This window comes from Sporothrix schenckii (genome assembly GCF_000961545.1).
Source record: "Sporothrix schenckii 1099-18 chromosome Unknown Cont47, whole genome shotgun sequence".
Taxonomy (NCBI): Eukaryota; Fungi; Ascomycota; class Sordariomycetes; order Ophiostomatales; family Ophiostomataceae; genus Sporothrix; species Sporothrix schenckii.
The window spans coordinates 246,859-261,718 of record NW_015971148.1 but is presented as its reverse complement, the minus strand read 5'-3'; the positions used below and the strand labels follow the sequence as shown (position 1 = coordinate 261,718).

At 57.9% G+C, this 14,860-nt stretch overlaps 8 protein-coding genes and 1 non-coding gene across 9 annotated transcripts; 4 read left to right on the top strand and 5 right to left on the bottom strand.

Annotated features, from left to right (window-relative positions):
• Positions 1-139: 139 nt before the first annotated feature.
• Positions 140-211, top strand: SPSK_11291. Its single transcript has one exon. It is a non-coding gene; the product is annotated as a tRNA-Arg (tRNA).
• Positions 212-449: 238 nt separating this feature from the next.
• Positions 450-1,523, bottom strand: SPSK_03471 (uncharacterized protein; the record flags this gene model as incomplete). The annotated part of the gene is made up of 1 exon (XM_016730309.1): positions 450-1,523. The coding sequence occupies one exon, from the start codon at positions 1,521-1,523 to the stop codon at positions 450-452; it is 1,074 nt and encodes a 357-aa protein (XP_016584647.1).
• A 783-nt stretch (positions 1,524-2,306) lies between these two features.
• Positions 2,307-4,432, bottom strand: SPSK_03137 (glutaminyl-tRNA synthetase; the record flags this gene model as incomplete). The annotated part of the gene is made up of 4 exons (XM_016729978.1): positions 2,307-2,384; positions 2,444-3,828; positions 3,900-3,981; positions 4,034-4,432. 4 exons carry the CDS (start codon positions 4,430-4,432, stop codon positions 2,307-2,309), a joined length of 1,944 nt encoding a protein of 647 aa, XP_016584646.1.
• Positions 4,433-5,031: 599 nt separating this feature from the next.
• SPSK_03703 (uncharacterized protein) lies at positions 5,032-5,466 on the bottom strand (the record flags this gene model as incomplete). Its single annotated transcript, XM_016730538.1, has 1 exon — positions 5,032-5,466. The coding sequence occupies one exon, from the start codon at positions 5,464-5,466 to the stop codon at positions 5,032-5,034; it is 435 nt and encodes a 144-aa protein (XP_016584645.1).
• A 202-nt stretch (positions 5,467-5,668) lies between these two features.
• SPSK_03782 (uncharacterized protein) lies at positions 5,669-5,947 on the top strand (the record flags this gene model as incomplete). The annotated part of the gene is made up of 1 exon (XM_016730616.1): positions 5,669-5,947. The coding sequence occupies one exon, from the start codon at positions 5,669-5,671 to the stop codon at positions 5,945-5,947; it is 279 nt and encodes a 92-aa protein (XP_016584644.1).
• Positions 5,948-6,805: 858 nt separating this feature from the next.
• On the top strand, positions 6,806-7,066 carry SPSK_03793 (uncharacterized protein; the record flags this gene model as incomplete). Its single annotated transcript, XM_016730627.1, has 1 exon — positions 6,806-7,066. The coding sequence occupies one exon, from the start codon at positions 6,806-6,808 to the stop codon at positions 7,064-7,066; it is 261 nt and encodes an 86-aa protein (XP_016584643.1).
• Positions 7,067-7,265: 199 nt separating this feature from the next.
• Positions 7,266-9,035, top strand: SPSK_03230 (MFS transporter; the record flags this gene model as incomplete). Its single annotated transcript, XM_016730071.1, has 3 exons — positions 7,266-8,589; positions 8,658-8,762; positions 8,818-9,035. 3 exons carry the CDS (start codon positions 7,266-7,268, stop codon positions 9,033-9,035), a joined length of 1,647 nt encoding a protein of 548 aa, XP_016584642.1.
• Positions 9,036-10,006: 971 nt separating this feature from the next.
• Positions 10,007-10,858, bottom strand: SPSK_03562 (carnitinyl-CoA dehydratase; the record flags this gene model as incomplete). The annotated part of the gene is made up of 1 exon (XM_016730400.1): positions 10,007-10,858. The coding sequence occupies one exon, from the start codon at positions 10,856-10,858 to the stop codon at positions 10,007-10,009; it is 852 nt and encodes a 283-aa protein (XP_016584641.1).
• A 494-nt stretch (positions 10,859-11,352) lies between these two features.
• SPSK_03009 (uncharacterized protein) lies at positions 11,353-14,396 on the bottom strand (the record flags this gene model as incomplete). The annotated part of the gene is made up of 2 exons (XM_016729854.1): positions 11,353-14,297; positions 14,375-14,396. 2 exons carry the CDS (start codon positions 14,394-14,396, stop codon positions 11,353-11,355), a joined length of 2,967 nt encoding a protein of 988 aa, XP_016584640.1.
• Positions 14,397-14,860: the final 464 nt, after the last annotated feature.

The following is a 14,860-nucleotide window of genomic DNA, read 5'->3' as shown; positions in this document are numbered from 1 at the left end:
CCTCTTGGAGGGCACACATATTGTTATGTGCCATTGGCGCTGCCATTGTGGTGATTATGCCCGGCCTTTGGGCGGCACACAAACCTCCTTTTCCAGCCCGCTGGTCTTACAGCCAACAACTGAGACCATTCCACAGACGGGTCCAGTGGCAAAATAGCAACGTGCTTGGCTACGAACCAAGACATTTCAGGTTCAATACTTTCCTGGATCGATCTCGTCTTATCTTTGTTGTGACGGCGATATATTGTCAGTCAAGTTAGAGGGCCGATTTCTTTTTAAGGAGTTAACGATGGTGGACACACGAATTGGTAACTATATGCAACAATGTTCGGAAATCTCATTAAAGCACGCCAGAAAAGCATAAAGAGAGACAAGAATACAAGCAACAGTTGTGAAGCCTAGAAGGAAGATAGCACACAAAATGAAATCAAAACGGCAATCCAGAACTATCAGAACCGCACATCCTCCTGCCGCTTCAGTTCGTCCCGGAACACATTGCTCCTCCCCGTGGGCGTCGCGTGGATCGGCCCAGCACCATAGTTGCTGTCCGGCAGCGGTGGCGGCACATGCACTGGACCCTGCAGACCGGGACCGTATGGCCCCTGCGGCGGCCCAAAATGGCCAGCGGCGCCCGTCCGCTGTCCGTAGCTCTGCCGCGCGCCGTAGCCCTTGGCCGAAAAGGACGATGTGCGCCGTGACACAAAGCCGCCGATGCACGGAAGGTGGCCGTGGTGCCGGTACGACCACACGCAGAAGCCCAGCAGGGCCAAGACGGCGGCACCAATGATCACGGGCACGGCAATGGCGACGGTGCCCACGTGGTGCCGGTGCTGGTGCGGGAGCACAACATGGTTTGTCACCAAGACGCTGGGCCCGGCGAGGCGGAGGAGGCTGTTGGACGTCGAGCTGTTGTAGGCCAGCGCGAGCGTCACGTTGACGTGGCCCGCCGCGCCGCCGTACAGGGTGACCAGTGCGCTCGGCACCGTCCAGGCGTAGAATCCGCTGGTGGCCGCCAGCGGCGCCGACGAGAAGCCCTCGCCGCGCGCGTTGGTGTCGACGCTGGCGTACGCGCTCTGCACCTCGACCGTCTGGTTGGCCGCGAACCCGGATGGGTCCCAAACGACGTAGTAGGTGTGGTTGGTGGCGATCTGGCTGCCGGCGCGCGGCTGGCAAAAGGGCGCGTGGGCGTCGGCCACCAGGCTCTCGCCGACGTGGCAGGCCATAAAGGCGCCCGCGGTGCCTGGTCCCGTGGCGCTGGCGACCGGCGGCGCCGCCGTCGTCGTAGTGGCGTGGCCGTTGAGGGACAGGACGAACGGCGTCGGCTGCGTGAGCACGCTGGGCGGCGGTGAGACGGTGGACGGGCCGCTCAGCGAGGGCGTCACGGTCGCGACATGGCCGGCGGCGTCGACGGTGATCCAAGGTCCTGGAAAGGACGTCGTCGCGGCGGCGCGTGGCCCAAGAGCCACTGCAGCGATCCTCTCCGCGAAGAGAAGGATCAGAGCGGTGCCGATTGCAATGTGCATCATCGAGGGAAATGGCCTGTACTGGAAATGGCTTCGGTGTATGAAAGTGAAATGTTTTTTTTAAAAAAAAAGTGAAAAAAAAACAGGTTACGTTCAGGTCTAATTTCTCGTGAGCGGTGCAAGTCATAAATGTGAGAGCTCGATCACGACCCATAAAGTAAACGAATGTCGCCATCTACAGTCCCAGCCTCCTCTTTCCCCTCATCTGCTGGCGGCTTGGCTGTTATCACGGCATAGCTGCAGCTGCAGGCAAACCAAGACAGAGGAGCGGGAGAAGCGCAGTGGTGGTGTCGGGTTGCAATGAATCTGCAATTAAAACGTGCTCAACAACAGGCTGCATTGATGCTATCGACAAGGGGACAAGGGTTCCATTTTGAGCCAGTTCCGCTCGTATGTTCCCAAGTCCCCCTCTGTGGCCGATAGTAATCTGTTATATGTCTGATATAGGTCAATATAGGCCAATATACGTTGTACAGAATAGAGGCAGCCAAATAGAACGACCGTAGGAATAGAAGGGAGAAATGCGCTATATAACAAACCGCATTAATGTTCTCGGCAGAAATCACGCATGTCCGATTCACCGACACATCGTTCAACGGTGTTTTGTCTGTTCTTTGCTAGGGTCTGGACTGCCAGGACGTTCAAGCACGGGTTTAAAATTATAGGCCGCCTTAAAATCAACGTGAGTATTAAGATATCGAAATGGCCCATTCGCTTCATCCATCTCGCTGCACGACTATCAAGTAACTAATTCGCTGATAAAGTCCGCCACTCCACTGTCGCTTATTTTGCAGAATCTTCCTTGAGTGACACGATGCGGTTGAGAACAACCCGGTCGTCAGTACTGTCCGAGTCCATGGCCTGGCAGGTTAGTCACAGAAACAACATGTAGCGTATACAGGGGAGGGGGGCACACTCACAAAGTAGGCAACACGCATGCCTTGGAACCGCACACACTCGGGTCCGAGCAGCGGTTCTTCGTCACGGCCACCGCCCGTGGTCGTCGTTGCCGGCGGCGTCAATGCCCGCCTCCGCACTTCCTCCAGTCCCGCCGCCTCCACCCGCGCTTCGGCGTAGATGGCCTCGCTGTTGGGGTTGATCTCCTGCAGGAAGTCGACCGATCCGCTGCCCGGGTTCTCTGCTGTGAACAGAGGGCCATGCACGCGCACCTCCACCGTCTTGGCGCCTTCGCCGTCCGGTACCCACTGTATGTACGTCTTGGTGCGCTTTGCGCTGTCGCGCACAAGAACGGCGTGCACTTCGGTGACGTTGCCGCGGCTGTCTTTGGTAAAGCTCGTGGCCTGGATGGGGTACGGCACCTGCAACAGGCCGACCGTCTTGCCGGGCGCGAGACGGAAATACCCGGGGCTGTCCGCTTCGCGGAAGTCGGCGCGGTCAATGTATACGGTGGACGTGAGGTGCAGCGTGCGGCTGCCCATGGACGGGTCTTTGGGCGAAAACGGCACGTCGAGTGCCTGCCCTTCCAAGTCGCCGAGGTCGTCGAGGACGACACGCAACGGCTCGAGCACCAACATCAAACGCGGCGCGCTGGTCTCCAGATACCCGCGCACCGCCTGCTCAAACCGGGATGCCTGGATGGTCGTCTTGGCCGTGGTGACGCCCAGCTCGTTGATGAACGCCAGGATCGCTCCGGGAGGGATGCCGCGACGGCGCAGGGCGTTGATGGTAAACAGGCGCGGGTCGTCCCAGCCGCGGACATGACCTGACTCGACAAGTGTTTTCAGCTTGCGTTTGCTCATGACCGTATGCGTAATGTTGAGCCGGCCGTATTCGCGCTGCATGGGCTCGTACACGCCCAGCGTGTGGTTCAGCCACTCGTAGCTCTCGCGCGACAGGATGAATTCGGTCGTGCACAGGCTGTGGGTAATGCCCTCGAAGCTGTCACAGAGACAGTGGGCAAAGTCGTACGTTGGATAGATCTTCCATTTATCGCCTGTGCGAAAATGTGGTGTCTTGTCTTGCGGGATGCGGTATGCCGCAAGATCCCACATCTGCGGGTTATTGTTCGTGATGTCTTGCTTCATGCGCAAGAACGCCTCTTTTGGTTCGTATTTTCCGTTGCGCATGTCCCGGAACTTTGCCAGGTTCGTGGCTGCGTCTTGGTCGGCATGAGAACAGCGGTAGCGGGGCCCTTCTTTGCCGTCTTTACCACCGCGCTGCTTCTGCGTTTCTTCTTTGCTACAGTGGCAGACGTAGGCCCGTCCGAGGCCGATGAGCTTCTCGGCTAGGTCATAGAGCCTGTCAAAATTATCACTCGAGTATGTAATTGCGTGCGGTTTGAAGCCTTATTCCTGTGTAAGTGTTTTGGACTTCGTCTCAAGGTCGTAAGAACGTGAACACCAGAAACAGCCATACCTAGCCAGCGGATGTTTTCTCGAATGGCGGTGAAATATGCTTCCTCCTCGGCATCTGGGTTGGTGTCGTCGAAGCGCAGAATCTGTTTATCAGCACGAGCAGTCGAGAGACAAGTTGACTGGGAAAGAACATACCGTCTTTCCATTGTGGTATTTCGCAAATCCAAAGTTAACGGCAATGGCCTTTGCATGGCCAATGTGTAGGTAGCCATTGGGCTCAGGTGGGAAACGTGTGAGGACATCTTTGCTTGGACGGATGCCGTACACTTCCGAAAGGAAGCCCTGTTTAAAGATTGACTCGGGATCAATTGCCGGTTCTGCTACAGCTGTCTTTGCCAGTGGAACAGTTGCTGTTCCACTTGCAGCAGAGGTGTCGGCTGCCTTGGCTGCTTGCGTTGCTTTGGCACGAGCCTCGGAAGCTAGCTTTTTAGCTCTCTTTTGCGTCCGCTTCTTCAGCTCGTTCTTCGATACATACTCCCCGGTCTCTTCATCTAATTGTAGTTTCGCCGCAGAATTGGCAAGATCGTCAGCCATTGTCGCGGGTGCGGTGTCAATGTGAACCGGTGAGTATTTGACCTGCGGAGTGGAAAGATGGAGAAGAAAAATTAAGAGTAGCCGAGACGTAGAGATATGGACTGCCCCTCTAAAATAGCGCCGGTGGTGGGGGGTTGATAACGGCACGTGATGTGACTCATGGGAGTTGGATTGTGTATGATGTTCATCTGGAAAGAGCCTGAAACATGAATTTTCGAGCCGACATTCGCCAAACTTGGACGCTCTACTCGTGCAACAAGGCGGTGGGAAACATCTTTTTTTGTCTGTATGTGCTTACGACTGGACAGTCTGCTCAGATGTTTAATGCGCCGATGCAAAAACTCTTTGTATGGGCTTGAAATAAAAGATACGCACGTAAAGTCCAATACTACCATTCCTGTTACAAATATTGTAGCTATTCTAGTTTCTGATTGACTCTGTAAACAAGATATCCCAAAGTACATGTTCAAAATCCCAAATATCCCTGATTTACACTTCTACCCCTCGCCGGCTCTGAAGAGCAACATTCCAACATTCTCCCTTCCCTTGCTGGCCTGGCCAGGCCTAGTCCCTAGAAATGGTAGGCGCTAATGCAAGCCCTAATTGTAGCGGCGGGTCCTTCCACTGAAATAGATTTCGCGAGCGATGGCCTGGTTGATCTCGGTTGGGAGCCGGTCGTGACTGGCCTCGATGATAGCTTCTTCGTGGTATCTCCTTTCGCGGAGTTCGTCAAGATGGTGTCGCGCATTATCGATGCGGAATCTCCTCTCGGCCACATCTTCCTCCCATTTTCTCACCTGCTTCCACGCTTTCGAGACTTTCCTCATTAGAACTGACAGCTCCTGAAGTAGTTCGCAAGCGCATGGGGGCTCACCTGTGTTCCTGGACCGCCCATTATGCTCGCAGTTCTTGGCATAATCGACAGCCTCATTGTACCGGCGAATGGAGTTGCTCAAGCTGTGCTCGAGTGTATCGATGTGTCTTTTCGCCGAGTCGATTTCGGTATCCGCAGTATGACCATAGTAGGCGGGCATTTTGGTCAAGAAGTTGTGTAAATGAGTTTGTTGTCAAGAAAACTGAGAAGGCAAACAAATAAAGTATAACGCCACAATGTGTTTTAAGAATACTTGTACAGTTGGGATTGGAAAAATCAAGAAGTGCTTCGGCTTCGTTCTGGGGAGAACACATGACTAAATATTCGTTGACCGAGGCGGCTTTCTGTACGTGTCTTCCATCATGAAGCAGATGAAAATCATGTCAGTCGTCGAGCTTCACAGTTCAGAGCTGGATAGCAAATCAAATTTTCTTGGGGATCAATATTCGAAACATACGACACGGCCCGAGTCAGACCTGGGTCTTTCGGTGGGCGTGGCTTTGTCGGCCGAAACAGAGGCCAAGATGGGCCATGCCAGCAGGCCGGCGTTTACGCCAGGAGACAAAAAGCTGATGCAGATGCAACATCACATGAACGCACTATGCCTACTTTCCGCGATGTATGAACACGGCCAAGTGTGACGGAATGTCTTCGAGGGCAAGTGCTGAGCTAGCCGCCCAGGCTCGTTCTGAAAAGAGTTCTATTTGTTGTTTTGTATGTCTCCGTCAGTGCAAGGCGATTTTAAGCGCTGGCCTACGGAAGGTTTTTTTTTTTTTGTTTGCTTTCTTTCCCTGTTCCTCCCTGCTCCTGATTCCCCTACTCAGCCTGCAGGACGGCCCTTTTAAGTTTTATTTTTTTCTATTTTAGGAATGAGGGCCCCTACCGCTTGACTGCGACAATAAAACAGTCCTTATGGTTAAGCGCTCGATCTCCGATAGACTTTCCACTCGCGCACACGCTGCTCAGCCCCTGAATATTGGCCTTGATTTGCCGGGGGTTGACGATTGTTTCGGGCTAAACGAATTGGAAGATATAGGAAAATAGAATGCTTCACCTACAGCTGTTGCCGGGCTCTTCGCCCTTCAAGATTGGCCTTCGCAAACATATGTAAGACAGTAAAAGTATGAACAAAAACTACGTAGATTATCATATACAGGATGGGTTTTTTGTGCTACAGCGTTTGCATCGCATATATAAGCACGTTGGCTTCTCTGAATGCGAAAACTATCGAGGTTGGGGTCAAGACCGTGAAGGATACCTATCCTATCACCTGCAGTTGGACTCAAATTAGTAGGATTTAGTTACGCTTTGGTTTGTTTCGTTTTCACCGTACGATGTATACTGGGTGGTTTGATGGGTGGTTTGATGCGATCTAGACATACGCAAGCCACAACTGTATCTGATGTTGCATAGCTGTTGACGTACGGCGCCATATTGCCGCCTCTGAAGGTAGCTGCAGTCCTGGTTAGCGTTTTCGGTCTAACCGTCGAAGCCATAAAATGCAGGGGATCACCAGGATCGGCAAGTGGAGGCGAAGCCGCGATCATCCCTGGCCTCTCTCATGGAGCAGTCGGGAACTCAACATCGGGTTCCCCAGAGATCGAGAACAGCGTTCACATGATGGAACGGGCATACCAACAAGCGAGTTGTGGCTAGGGATCCAGACAAAGAATGACGGGGAAGTGGAGATGGGGAAGCAATACGCCGTCAAAGAGGAAAACATGCAGAGGAGACAGATCACTCCGCAGACAGCCTGTTAAGCACATGCCTGGTTATTCTTGCTTCGAAAGTGGTGCTGGGCCGGCAATATACAATATACAATATTTAGTCTGCTCATATAAAAATTTAATTTCCTGGCCAACTATATAACCGCCCAGCGGTCTGGCTATCAGACATAACGCGACACATCACGAACCAGACGCACCAAAGAATCAAATATTGTCCGTCGCACACCCAACAATGGCCTCACACGATGACAGACACGCCCACAAGCACAAGCTGGGCACGCTGCGGCTGCGGCACGAGCACACCAACGAGGTGCTGCTGATCCCGACGCCGTCCGACGACCCTCGCGACCCGCTCAACTGGCCCCGCTGGTACAAGAACTACGTCGCCGGCCTCTCGGCCTGGGCCATCTTCTTGTCGACGTTCAGCGCGGCCGGCCCGTCGGCGGTCCTGACCAACATCACCATCAGCTTCTTCGGCCCGCCCGGCCCGACCTTTCTGGCCGCCATTGCCAAGGCGGCCTACTTTATTACCGTCTGCGCCCTCATGATGGGCATGAGCAACCTGGTCTGGGTCCCGCTGATGATCAAGTTTGGCCGCCGCCCCGTGTACATTGGCTCCTACCTCCTCTTCATCGGTACCACCGCCTGGGCCGCCAGCGCCACGAGCTACTCGAGCATGCTGGCGGCCACCGCGCTGCTGGGGTGTGCCGCCGGCGCCGGTGAGGTGCTGGGCCCGCTGACCATCTCGGACCTGTTTTTCGTGCACGAGCGCGGCACGATGATGGTCATCTACACGTGCACGCTGTCGGCCGGCACGGGCGTGGGCTCGGTGCTGGCGGGCGCCATCACGGCGACGACGCTGCGGTGGCAGAACGTGTACTGGCTGTCGTGCGCCCTGGTGGCCGCGACGGCCGTCCTCATGTTTTTCACGCTCCCCGAGACAACCTTTCCGCGGCACGGCGGGCCGGACCAGCCCGGTCGTCCTGCCACGGCCACCAAAGAGGACGCTGCCGTTGTCGAGACCACGGAAACCAAGGAGGACATGGCCGGCATCGAGCAGGGCCTTGCGGCGACGGCCAACACGCAGCGCGTCGCCGGCCAGCGGCCGTCCCTTGCCGAGATCGTCCGCAGCCGCCCCACGTCCTACACCTCGGAGGCGCTCTGGACGCTGTCGCTGCGGCCCATTGTGCTCATCATCCTGCCCTCGGCGCTGTGGGCGTCCCTCGTCATGGCCGTCAGCATCGGGTTTCTCGTCGCCATGTCCAGCAACGTGTCTGTCGCCTTTTCGCAGTTTTACCACTTCTCCACGTGGCAGGTCGGCCTGAGCTACCTGGCCGGCGTCATTGGCTCCGTGGTGGCCGTCTTTTTCGGCGGGGCCCTGTCCGACTTTGTCGCCGACTACTTTACACGCCGCAACGGCGGCATCCGCGAGCCCGAGATGCGGCTGCCGGCCATGCTCATCAGCCTGGTCACGGGGCCCCTGGCGCTGATCCTGTACGGCGTCGGCATCGGCAACCAGCTGCACTGGATGTGTCCCGTCATGGGCATTGCTTTGAGTAGGTGGCCCTCCAAGTCTTTGGATAATATATATTCTAATTATACGCAAACTTACTAACACGTCAAGTCAACTTCACCATTGTCCAGGCCGGCAACATTTCCATTGTGTACATGATTGACTGCTACCGCCCCGTTGCCGGCGAGGTCACCATGACCCAGTACACCTTCAAGTGTGAGTGTCTGCACCCCACTCCCGTTACAGCAGCAAAGACTAACGCGGCCCCAAGCCCTCTTTGGCTTCCTGCTCAGCTTCTACACCAACGACTGGATCTCCCACTCGGGCTACGTCGCCGCTTTTGGCGAAATGGCTGCCATTTCCGGTGGCGTCTTTTTGTTTAGCTTGCTCTTCTTCTTTTACGGAAAGCGAATCCGCCTCGCGACCTGGGACTGGGCCATTATGCGCATGTTTGTCCACTGGAAGGGCGACCGCGAAGTGGGCGAGTGAGAGGAGAAGCGAGCGACAGTGCGCGACAAACAGGATGAGGCGGATACCGGAAGGTTGACCATGTCATGACTCCGAGAACAACGTGAGCTGTATCTGGCAAGCAATACATTCTTTTAATAATACTATTGAATGAAACCCGTCAGTGAATCCACACACACTTCGCTTGTCGAACATCGTGACTAGGTCCGCGTGGCCAGGGTACTGACATATGTACCTGTCGATGATGGACAAACACGGTAAGATGGCGAAGAAATTAGCATGAAAGTCGAACGTAAACATTTCGGGATGTGGGGATACCCCGGAAACGTGTGGAGGGTTTGCTTGGCTGAGGTATGCGCTAACCCCGGATGTATTACCCCATACATCTCCATGTTCTGCACAATAAACTAAGTAGCCATAGCTTGTGGGTATTATTCGCTCTTGACAGTAAAAACCCAGAAACAATATTACCTTACACCTAATGCACCTGTTGCATCGCCAGCCATTCTTCATGTACCGTCTTTTGCTTTTCCCAGTCTTTGACCAGTTTTTTGCGCTTGCTCTTGGACACGGCATTTCCTGCTGCATCCACGGTGGTGGTGCCACGCTCGTCCCATTCCAGATACTCACTCGAGCACACAACATAATAATAACCAAATAGGCCACAGGAACAGAATCAGCTTCGACGGGTAGTGTAGAAAGGCTATAAAAAGGGCAGCACTATTTGACCATCCTGTCGCAGGGAGACATGTCGCCGCTTGGGGTGTATCTCGAATCTCGACCCGCTGCATGCTCGCAAGGCCATGCAGAAGGCGTGATGTAATGTCCACGTTCTGACGACCATCTCGGCTGTGTTTTGAACTAGAGAGCATACGGCACAAAATATTTACAGACAAGCTAGCCTCGAATGCCAAAACATTGACAGTCTGCAGTCCATCCTTTTTGTTTTATGTCCCCCGTGGAGCTCCCTATGCCACCACACAACCACACGCCTACAGCTTGCTTCCCTTCCACACAGCCGGCCGCTTCTCGACAAAGCTGAGCACGCCCTCCTTCATGTTGTCGGCGCCGTCCATGATGCCGTACATGCCCCGCTCGAGCAGGTCCGTCGCCAGCTCCGGCGCAATGCCCTCCCAGCCCAGCCGCATGCCCTCCCGCGACACGACCACCGCGTCCGGCGAGTTGGCCGCCACCAGCGACGCCATCGCCACCGCCTCGGCCACCACGCGGTCATCCGCCACCACCGTGTTCACAATGCCCCACCGCGCCATGTCCTGCGCGCTGTAGTGGCGCCCCGTCAGCGCCATCTCCGCCGACCGCTGCCGGCCCAGCGTCCGCACAATGCGCGGCAGCGCGCCCGCAATCGCCACCACGCCGCGCCGCACCTCGGGCAGGCCAAACTGCGCCGACTGTGCCGCCACCACCATGTCGCAGTTGACGGCCATCTCCATGCCGCCGCCCAGGCAGAGGCCGTTGACGGCCGCCACGACGGGCTTCTTGCCCGTGCGGTTGCTCAGGCCGCCGAACCCGGCGGGTGTCCAGCGCGCCGTCCGGGCCTGCGGGGCGGCACCCGGCTGGTGGGCCGCGTCGTGGCGGGCATTCCACTCCTTGAGGTCGGCACCCGCGCAAAAGGCCCGGCCGGCGCCCGTGACGACGGCACAGCGGAGGGCGGGCTCGTTGTCGAACCACGTAAAGAGGCGGTCGAGCGGCGCATGGTGGGTCGACGGCAGCGAGTTAAGCTGGCGGGGGCGGTTGATGGTCACGAGCATGACATGCTGGGCCGGGAAGGTGACGAGCACATCGGGGACGGTCGGCGGCTGGGAGACGAACGAGTCTGCGGCCATTGTGGATTGGCTGCACAGGGGATCAAGTGAGCTGGCAAAGTAGAGAAGATGTAATTGTCTAAAACGAAAGGAAATGGAATGCTTTGAATGTGACGAGAGACAAAAAAAGAACACAAGTAAGCTATCAATGAATGGGCTGCATCAACCTGGAGCCTCGGTTGGCCGGGATCGCTTCTCCGCATCTCAGTGTTCGGTGGTGTGAATAACTGTGGGTAGTCTCCCGGCAGCTTGGCGCATAGTGGCCGCTTACAGTGGAGTAACCCCAACAAAAGTTTACTAAACACACTAATTACAACCTTCTGTGCCGGCCCAATGCCAACGACACTCACATCACCATTACGACACAAACGCTTCCATGAAACCAGTTGTCCATATGTCGTACATCGGACCCAAGTCCAAATGTCAAATTATTATGATACACGGCAACGCAGCGCCGAATGCACACTGTAGACTCCATAGGCCCCTGCCAGTAAAACACGGCAACCACCAACACCTCACGCCGGCAATCCCCTCTTCTCGCTTTCTGTGAAGAAAATGACCATCCGCCACAGCTTCTTGACCAGGTCCTCGGCCGCCTCGTCCAGCGCCTCCTGCAGCTCTTCCACCAGCGCCTGCGGCGTGCCGTGCTTGCGCAGGTGCTCTTCGACGACCTCCACCAAAAACTGCTCCTGCACGCCCAGGTACTCGACGACCTTCTTCTCGACAAACGGCCGCAGCTTGTCGCGCACCACGGCGTCGTCCATGCACGCCCACTCGACCGGCCACGCCCACAGGCCGTCCTGCGTGGTCGGGATCTCCTGCACGAGCTGCCGCACGGCCTCGTTGATCTCCTCGTCCGACATGCGCGCCGACGCCGCCATGGGCTCGAACTTGATGGGCACGAGCTGCCGCTTGGTGGCGCCTTCGTGCTCGCCGTCGTCCAGCAGGCCCTCGACCTCTGCCACCGTGCGCCGCGTGCCGGCGCCGCGCTGCGCCTGGTTGCGCTGGGCGGCCGCGCCAAACGAAATGGTGACCTTTTGCTGCTCCGTGGCCGCCTGTGCCTCGTGCTTCGCTGCGTCTGCACCTTCACCTTGGCCTTCCCCTTGGATGCCCATGCCGTCGAGGAACGAGTCCGCCTGCGAGCGCACCGCCTCCATCGCCGCCGCCTGCTTGCGTGCATCGTCCTGCTCGGCCCGCCGGTCCGCCGCGTCGCGCGCCTCCTCGGTGGCCCGGTCGTTGGCCCGCTTGCGCAGCCACGCCGCGTGGTCGCGGTAGTAGAGCGCCGTCTTGCGGCTGGCCTCGCGCTCGTCGTCCCACGCGGCGTCGCGCGCCAGGGCGTCCGCGCGGAACCGCGCCTCGTTGTCCTTTTCGGCGCGCTCGCGCTCGCGCTCGCGCTCGAGCGCGGCTGCCCGCTGCCGTTCGCGCGTGGCCCACTTGCGCTCGGCCTCGCTGTACAGCCGCTCGTCCTCGGCCTGGATCTTGCGCTGCTCGCGGCGGTAGAGCTCGTCGTCGCTGGCCTCGGTGTCGTGGTCGGAGTCACGATCGCGATCGCGACGGTCCCGTCGGTCGCGACGGTCGTCCCCATTCTCACGGCCGCCGTTGACGAACCCTGCACGAGACGGATGGACACCGCTGCCGCCGCCGCCGCCGCCACCACTGCGGGGACCCAGTGGCACGCTGTTCGTCGGACCCGGGGACTCCAGCCGACCTTGTCGCGACGGGACGGCCGCGTCCTCGCCGTTCCGCCGCCGCTCCAGCTCCTCCATCTCCTGCTCCCGCTTGAGCCGCTCCAGGTCGCGCCTCGTGCTTTGCTCGCGGAACGACGCGATTTCGGCCGCCACCATCTCGCGCATCTCGGCAGGCACGTCTGCCAGTTCGTCTTCTTGCGTGGCGTCCGCAGCGGCAGCGGCGGCAGCGGCAGCCGCGCCGAGCGGGATGTTGAGGGCCTCGAGGCCATCTAGGCTGCTACCGGTCAGCAGCGGGATGCCGTTGATGTCTGTCATCATGACATCGCCGTTGCCGTTGGCACCGCCAGCGGTGGCGGCAGCGGCAGCAGTGGCTGGGTCGATCTTGGGCGGGAAGAAGAGGCTGTGCACTGCCTTTTCGAACGCGGGCCGCAGTGCGTCCTGTTTCGATTTCGCCTCGGCCTTGGCCTCGTCGCTCTGCTTCTCCTGGAACGACTCGATGTATTTGAGGCTGACTGGGTCGACGGCGACTTGTAGCCGCACCTTTTTGATGCCCTTGAATGGGTCGTCTGTGTCCTCGGCGCTGTCGTCGTCTTCGTTCTTCTCCTCCTTCTCTTCTGTATCGTCTGTCTCGTCCTTGTGGCCCTTATCGTCCTCCTTCTTCTGATCGCCGCCGTCCTTTGTCTCCTCGTCTTTGTTTTCGTTGCCATCCTGCTCTTTGTTCACTTGCCTGGCCACTGGCACATACACGTCCTTCAAGAGAGCAAGCGCTGATGCCAGCGCATTGGCGTCTTCGTACTGGGCAAACGCAAACAGCGAGTCCTTGCTGTCCGCCAGATGCGATGTGCCTGCGTCAAACCGCCGTAGCCGACCTGCAAGGCCCAGCAGCTGCTGCAGACCTGCCTCGCCGCCCACACCAGCCGCGGGCACCTTGTGTACAAAGATGGTCCGTAGCTTCTCGTCGTTTGTAGGTGGTGCCTGTGAATGCATCGTATCGCGGATCGCCGCACGCGCTTGCTCGAGGCCGCCATTGCGGTCGCGATCGCCGCGCTCGCCGCGGTCACCGCGCTCGCCTCTGTTGTCGCGGTCGCCTCTGTTGTCGCGGTCTCGGTCGCCGCCATATCGGTCGTTGCGGTCCCCACCATACCGGTCGAATCGGTCTCCCCGGTCTCCACGGTCGCCTCGTTCAAATCGGTCGCCGCCGCCGCCGCCGCCAAAGCGATCTTGGCGAAAATCGGGTCGTAACGGTGTGCCGCTTCCGCTGTGACTGTGTGCCGAGAGAGGTGTATCCGGCTCGCCGCCTCGCCGTCCACCACCACCAGGGCCCGTGGGCATGCCGTTGTTGTAGCCGCTTGGACCAGACGGGATGTTGGGTCGCGCCGGGAGCGACGAGGCGCCGGGGCCGGGGGGTGGTCCGTTGGCGCCGCCGAGACGAATGACGGGCGCGTTGAAGTTAATGCTGCCGGGGAGGTTTGGTGGGGGCTGGAAAGATGGTGCGTAGTGGCCAGGCGGGCCGCCGTAACCACCGGGTGGGCCACGTCCGCCGCCTGCGCCCGGGCCTGCCCCTACGCCTCCATATCCATGGGGTCCGCTTGGTGGTCGATTAGCTTGTGGCGCACTTGGCGGCTGGTGGTGCACACCAGGCGGAGGAGCCATACCCGGAGGGGCATTGGCAGCAGCAGCAGGAGACATGCCTGGAGGCGGGTAGCCCATGCCGGGCCCTTGGTTGGCGCCGGGGTACGGGTTGTAGTTGGGCGGCGGCTGGCCGTAGGGGCCTGGACGAACGCACAGTGTTAGCAGTGGTCAGTGGAAGACAGTACTCTTATCTGAATTAGGAGAAAGGGGTACTCACCACCGTAGGGGTTGTATGCCATGGTGCTCGACGTGCTGGGTGTGCTGCTTGACGTTCTCGTGATTGTTCGGCTTCGTAGTCGAGCCTTACAGCTGCTACTGTTCGCGTTGAAGGCGTCGACGCTTGTCTTTGCCCAATCGGCCGTCCGCTCGCTTTTCCAATTTCTCAAAGGATCAAAGAAAAGCTAGCTATGCAACGTGATGGCGTGGTGAAGTGAACGATCGTCAACCACGAGAGAAGTGAAAACCGATTGGAGCCTGTCGCGAAACGGCTCTGTTCCTCATGCAAGGCCACCAAAAGTTGCTGCAAAACGCTAACAACAGTAGTGTGGAGGCTGGCAAGCGCCTGTACGTTGCTCTACTGTGCTCCACTGTAATACTCTTAGCAGAAGCTGGACTACAGCGCTCAGCGCGGCTCGGCCTCGGATAATTGTATCGCCGGATAAATTTCGGTAACGAAGCGTATTTGGTGAGTAGAACTTCATAG